This window comes from Atta cephalotes, assembly GCF_000143395.1.
Source record: "Atta cephalotes unplaced genomic scaffold scaffold00075, whole genome shotgun sequence".
NCBI lineage: Eukaryota > Metazoa > Arthropoda > Insecta > Hymenoptera > Formicidae > Atta > Atta cephalotes.
Window position 1 is genome coordinate 383414 of NW_012130139.1, and position 7636 is coordinate 391049.

A 7636-nucleotide genomic window follows, 5' to 3' on the forward strand; every position below is an offset into this window, starting at 1 on the left:
AATTAATTATTGTTTCGCTTTATAAATTGCTTTCATATAAATATAAATATAAATATTATACATAACAAGAAAATAATTTACAAATAACTTTTATCAGAATTCTTCCCGCGATATATTGTATGAAATGTATCAATATTTGAATAAATTAAAGTAATAAAAAATAGAAAATAGAAATTTTTACTTTGGATTAAAAGATAATTTTAAGGTAACATTTTAAATTAAATTAAAAAAGAGAAAATCTTACCTAAATTTTTTGCACATATTTTTCAGCGATTTACAAAGGAAGCTCACAACGATATTGATATTGCGCAAAAGTTTCAATTAATTTTCAATTAATATATTTGCAAAATTTGCTGAATTACACTAAATTGTCACAATCCGGTGTAAACGAAACAAACGCGCGACAACGACTGGATTCCAATCCGCTGGACTCTCGCTGACACCAGACAGAACAGAACGAGTACGTGAGTGGAATCGCACGAAGTACGTCGGTAAGTACCGAAGGTGACCGAAGTTTCATTTGAAAAACTGATTGTCGCAATGCTGTGAGTTCCTTCACTTATAAACTTTACTATGTTTAAATAAATACTATGTCATTTTTCAAACAGATTTCGCCGTTTTTAATTACATTGTATAAATTTATATATATTTTTTAATTTTGACCTAAAAAAATTTATACATTTCAAGCAATTTTGAATATATGTAAAAAATATATGTATATTTATATAAGAATTTCAAATCTTTCGAGTCTTTTAAAAAAAATTTAACAACATACATTAATCTATGAGACCCAGCAAAAAAAATCAGTTGTAGTTTAAAGATTATAAATCTGAAGGATATAATACAATGTTTGAAAGAATCAGAAATTATATAGTGTATAATCAAAAATTTTACATGAAGTATTATTTATGATATACATAACAATTTTTAAAATATATAAATCTTTTTCATAAATAATTTTCAAAAATAAATTCTTTTAAAATATCTTATATACGATTCACTCTATGTATCTTTTTTTAATAAAATGGATTATTAAATACGATCATAATTGATAAACAAAACAAAAATTCTCGGGGCACGTATCTCAACACGATTTATCTTAACAAAATATTCATCAGTTTATTGAAATTTCCAAGTGACTTCTAATTTACTAAATAATATATTCTAATAATTTATTAATAAAATGTTCGAGCAACACAAAATCAAATCGCGTAAAAAAAATGTCTAGAAACCGTTATAATAAAACAGCAATAGAATCTAATAACCTCTCCTTATCAACATCAAACGTCAACAGCACTGCGTGAGTAATATAAACGATGAAATAATGAAATGTGTGAACAAAACTATCAATTATAATAATAACATACAATGTTTTATTACACAATTTAAAATATATTTTATTCATATTATAAATATATAAAATTTTATTTAATTTTATAATTTACTTTTTAATTTTTCTTTCAGATCTTCTATTAGGAAGTCAAAATGTATATCCCCAATCATTTCATCAGTATCAAACATAAATTACAAATCATCTATAGTCGAACAGCCACAATTTACCACAAAAGCGCCTAAAAATGCAGCAATACATTTTGGAAATTTTTATGGTCTTTGGAACGATGTAGAAAAAGTATATTCCAATAATCAATGGAATAATTATTTTACAAAAGAAAAAACAGCGATGACTAAGGGACCACACCGATTAGAGTTTACTAGGCAAATGGTGCATAGGTAAAAAAAAATATCTATTTGCTGTAAAAGTAATAATAAAAAATATTTGTAAATTATTCCGATGTTCAAAAACATTTTTGAACTGAAAATTTTTCTTTGCCAGATTGGAAAAAGCAACTAATATGGAAGATTACATGCGACAAGTATCGATTCTTTTAAAGAAGACAGTAGAGCCACCCAACTTTAAATTGAATCAACTTCTACCTAAAAATTCAATTCCTAACAGAACTCAAAGTTCTTCGGATTATCCACTCTGGTACAAGGAGCCTTATAAGCTATCATTGGTATTCTTAAATCCTATCGCTCAACTAAAAGCATAAACATTTGAAGAATTTGTTTCAGTTAATATGATATTTATTAATATAGAAAGATTTATAATAGCTGTAATTAAAAATATCTGCGCAAATGAAACCATATTATTTTTTATGAAATCGTTTAAAATTTCTAATTTCTGGGCTTATTGAAGATTCCGTATTCTTTTATTTAAAAAATATAAAATATATTTTTTCTGTTTTTTTTACTTTTTCAGGATTTGATTTCGACTTTATCAATCAAGATTAATTAAAAGAATTTCTTTCGAAATCATTATTACAACATTTGATATAATCATAAATAATCTATCTTTCTTTCTAAAAAAATCATAATAATTAATGTTATAACGGTTCAGTTATTGAGTATTGTTCAAGTTGCAAAGTCGCGAAACAGAATTCATTCCGGTATTCATTCTGACATGTTATTAATTAAGAGCCGTGGTCATTAGTTTGCATGATGTTATGTCGTAATTAAGCGTTGCCGGACTATTATGAATCCCGCTGCTGGAATAATTAATTAGGTATAGAATCATAAAGCTATACACGTGAAAACATAGTTAATCTAAATTTTAAGTGATGAATAACCGGAAATTCTCAATGTTGCAAATTACGATTGTATTTAATTTTTCGGTTTTCTGATTGTTCTTATACAAAATTTCTGACATGTAATAATGAAATAGGATACGGTCAATGCTGCAAACACTTTGAAGAGTTTTTTAATTGGTCAGTTTCTTTCAAAATTCTTTTGTCTAATTGATCCATCAAGTGTTTCAAAGTATTTGTAGCGAGACTTTGACCACAGCTATAGAATAATATAAAGAAACAAAGAAAATCCGCATAAATTGAAATCAATATTTTTAGTATGAAAAGTTTAAATTAATATAATAAGAAAATAATCATGTGAAGTTTGTTTCTGAAAAAAAAAAGGCCGATGTAATCAAAAGACTGGCATACGTATTGTTTTCACTTCAATGAAAATACAAGGGGAGATGCACGGTAGGGTGGTACTTATCGATTATTCCGTCTACCAGCGTAAAGACGAATTTCATGTATCTTTAACGAAAGCATCCAACTACCAAATAGAGATGCTAGAATCATTAGATAGATGCTTGTTTTGTAAAAACCGAATCCTATATCAATGGCTCGAGGAGTATATTCAACTATGACTTTAACTATAAATCATATAGCGATTCAAAATATAGCAATTCAAAGCAATAAAAAAAGGTTTTAATATTTATTTGACATTTAATTCTATCGTTTAATTTTCGTTATCAGTAAGTTATATCTACTGGCCAAAGGAATAAGCATGTAAATGCAAACATAGCATAGATAATTCGATAATTGAAAGATTTTCATATATTATATTGCCTTAAACTAATCGTGCATAAAATCTAGGAATATGCAGTTAGTGATACAAGATGTTGTCAAGTTTCCTGAAAGAAATCGAATATCTTAAAGTATTAAAGTTATATTTTAAAAACATACTATATTTATTTAAAAATGCATTTACTTAATACGACGCTTAATTATTATTGATTATAGCTTGTCATAAATATTTATTTTGAAACAGTTATTGCTTGGCATTTTCAGAAGATTTTTATCTAAAACTCTGATCAAAAATTATGTGATAAGTATATGTTTCAATCACAAGCTATAATCAAATAATAAATGATTGGACGCAAAAAATAAACGCATTTTAGTAAACGTAATGTATTTTAAAAATGTAACTTGTTAATTTCTAATATATTCAATTTCTCTTAGAGAACTTCTGATTACGCTCTTATGTCGCTGATTGTAATTTAAATACAAATTATATGTGTGCATGTGTGCAATATACAGAATGAATAAAAAAAAAAAAAAAAAAAAAAATACTAGAAACATACAGGACTAAAACTAGACAAAAATAAAATGCGTATGTATTCATATTTACATAGATTTATTTTTTTCCTGCAAACTATACAGCATGGTCCACGTGATTAAAAATCGTTTAAATAAATTGACGATTATTAAAACCATTAAATGATGGAACATGTATGAATATATGTGAATGTAACATATATATATACCTTTTATAAAACTTTTTGTAGATATTATTTTGTGTAGTGTGAAATGGTAATTGTAATTCGGGATGTACAATGTTGTTAAAATCACACAGTTTAATAAAGTTTTAGTTGCCTTTTTAATTCTTATATTAATGAAACCATTATTGGCAACTGGCTTTAAAGATGTAAAAATTGCACCATTGTCGATGATTTTATAAATATTACCTTAATATTGAATCAAATTGAATACAATACAATATAACAATATGTATTATTCATATTTGATATATTCTACTGTATTCTATATAATATGAATGACAATTCATTTCCTTTCTTCAAAATGTGACGCAATTAACTTCCGTCTGATAGATATTTTTGAGGCCTTCCCTAGGTCTTCTTCCATGAGTAATACATTTCCAAAGGTCGATTGACACGCCAGAATTTATCGTTCACTTGTCGTAACGTTTGTGAGCCACTTAATACCACAAGCTGCCCAGGTGAAGGTGCGATATAGATACAAAAATTTAACAGCCTATCTGATTCTGACAGTTCAGTATCCAAATCCAACGTTAAACGCATTGCTAGATATTTACTTAAATGGTCCACTGTAAAAACAAACAATTTGTTATTTCATACTGAAAGTTTGTTTTTCCATTTTATAATTTAATGTATATTTACATTTATAATATTCATTAGCTTCTTCAAGTAAACAATTTTTTCTTTCTTAATTGCAATTTGCGAGATATCTTACCTGTGGCATTTGCTGTTGTTTTTATATAGCGAATACTGTTCTCTTTCAATGCTTTTATTAAAGAATTATCACCTGCCATTTCTGTAGGGTGTGGTTTAAAGACAAGTTCAATTTCATTAAGCATCAATGGCTCGCTAGGACCTTCACCTTCTGTGTCAACCATAGAATCACCACCGCCAGTCTCGGCTTCTGCACTAGAAGAATCATTCTCAGAATTTTGTAGACTTTTCTGTCGTTTTGATGGTTTTGAGATTTGATTTGCAGGATTTGGCGATGGTGTGGTAGAGTTTCTAGATGTTGTTCCTAGATAAATATACATAAAAATAACTGATATAATAAAAATTACAAGTTTATACAAACTGTTGTAAACTCAATAAAAAGTGCAGATTATTTCTAGATTAAAAAACAAATATTGGTATTCGTAAAATTAATCACCTCCACTATTTAAAGGTCCTGTTGCACTTTGAGAGGAATCACTTTGATTTGCTACATTTGTAGATGGATTTGGTGTTGTAGGTGCACTAATATTTGGTGTATTATTATAAGACGTTGCATTGCTTGCATTTTCAGATTCGTTGGCATTCTTTCTAGAACGCTGTGGACGATTCTGACTTTGTAACTTAATACCTTCTGTAATAGAGTTAACAAGTGCAGCTTGTGAATGTGACTTATTCAGTTTAGCCAAAACTCGTTCCTGATGAGCCTCATATTCGTCTCTGCTAGGATAGATTTTTGAGATTAGCAAATCAAAGTTTGGATCCGGTCTGAGAGATCTTTTAGAAACCAATTTCTTTCTGCATGTAGGACATTCCTGTAACAATGTAAAGTATAAAAGTATAAAACAATTATATATAACATTATATATAACATAAATAAATTCCTTGTATCTCAATATAAAATATTACTACTTGTAGAAAAACAGTATTTATTTTTATTGAAGATATATAAAATTTTTGCAGCAAGTGTATATAATTTTGTTGCATGGGTTCAAATTAATATTTCGTTTATCCTACAACAAAGTTTTCAAATATATTGATTGTGTATGTGATATATTATAGGATAATCACTGGATACACATGTTCTTAAGTTTCTAAAAAATCTCTATTTAGTAACCAATCAATGCGAGTAGAAAGTTCATGCTACGATAAATAAAATATTAGCCTTATAGATAAATAAAACAGTTCGAAAGTATTGCTTTCCAAATAAATAAAAAATGAATGGCAGATTGCATTTTGTATTGTACATACATATACAAATTGACAGATAAATAACATTACATCTTGTAGAAAAAATATAGGCTAGTATTATCCGCAAACATTGCAGATATAAGTTTGTTGTATTATGTCAAACACATACTTTGTTACCGCTCCGTAAAGCCGTGATAATACAGTCGGAACAAAAACGGTGGAGGCACTCCTTGGTAGTCATCGTCTTCTTCAGCATATCCAAGCAAATGGGGCACATGAGCTCGCTGTGCAAACTCCGCGGACTGACCGCAATCTCTGTGTTGTCGGTGATCGCGTCTTGCGGAGTGCGATGTAATTCGTAAAGCGATAATTCCCATGTTTTGTTGAGGCCGACCTGTTCCGCAGATGCCATCTTGAATAGTTGAATTACATACACATTGACATATACATTACAGGGTATGGACACTTGGACATGCTCTTGGAAAAAATAAAGTCCTATTTCTGCGCCATCTGGGCGAATAGAAACAATTTTGAGAACTAAATTGCAGGATTCTCCTACTCGGTCAATAAAATGATCAAATGAGCCATTCACAGGCCAAAGTGATGATCATTCCGAATTTTTTAAAATTTTAGTGTCAAAGCATCAATGAAATATTTTGGCAATAAAATTAAAAAAAAAAAATTCGAAACGGAGTTAATCATTTTGATCTGTGAATAGTTGAAATGTGGAATATTTTTTGTTCAATAATTTTACACTTTTAAGTAAATAAATAAAAGTTACAAATATGATATTTGAATCGTTTATATTACACATAAATTATTCATTAGATAGTAAAAAATAATTTCTAACATTTATTTTATATATCCTAATACAGTCTTGACTAAAAATATTAGGCACCTTATTAAGTATTATGTACAATTTTAACTGAAAAATTGATTTACGGCATTTTCCTGTAAATTATCTTTTGTTTCCTAAATAAATGCCTAATATCTTTATATTAGCCAAGGCTATATTTATGTTCTAAAGCATGAATACAAAAGAATGTCTACATTCTCCCCCTCTCTCTTCAATTTTTATTATCAATACTGAAATTCTATAGTATTACATCCATTGTAGATTTTTAATTTATAATTTATTTATTCAGAAACAAAATAGAAATATAATTAGTTATATTATTACTGAATTATATTACTACACTATTATTAGTTGTTCTATGGCAAGGCCAAAAAATTAGAGAGAGAGAGACTTAAACTTACTAAGATTATAAAATGCTTATATATGGTCAGTGATCCAATATTTAAAAATACAAGGTTTTTTCCAGGTTTTCAGGATTCAAAATTCGCTCATCACCCTGTTATATTTCCCACATAGCAAAGAACTGGTTCAGGACGCATTCGTAGGATTTTTTATAATCTCAGGAACACTCCAGGATGTTCTTTATTTATATACGTGTGTGTGTGTATATATATATATATATATATATATATGTGCCTAATTTAAATATATCTTATTTAAGTTCTAATAAAAATTAAAGAATAGTAAACTAAATTTAATAGTATCTTAGTTATTAGTTATAATTAATAGAAAGTAATACATAATACTACTACGTAATA

The 7636-nt window shown here is 27.8% G+C and overlaps 1 protein-coding gene across 1 annotated transcript in view; it reads right to left on the reverse strand.

The window, feature by feature from the left end:
- Nucleotides 1–4471: 4471 nt before the first annotated feature.
- Nucleotides 4472–7636, reverse strand: part of LOC105624244 (E3 ubiquitin-protein ligase RING1) — a 3924-nt gene continuing 759 nt past the window's right edge. The window contains 5 exon segments of the mRNA XM_012205603.1: nucleotides 4472–4689; nucleotides 4836–5138; nucleotides 5271–5646; nucleotides 6192–6499; nucleotides 7568–7636. The exon segment at nucleotides 7568–7636 is cut by the window's right edge and continues 58 nt beyond it. Of these exon segments, the coding sequence (XP_012060993.1) occupies nucleotides 4472–4689; nucleotides 4836–5138; nucleotides 5271–5646; nucleotides 6192–6499; nucleotides 7568–7636 (1274 nt within the window).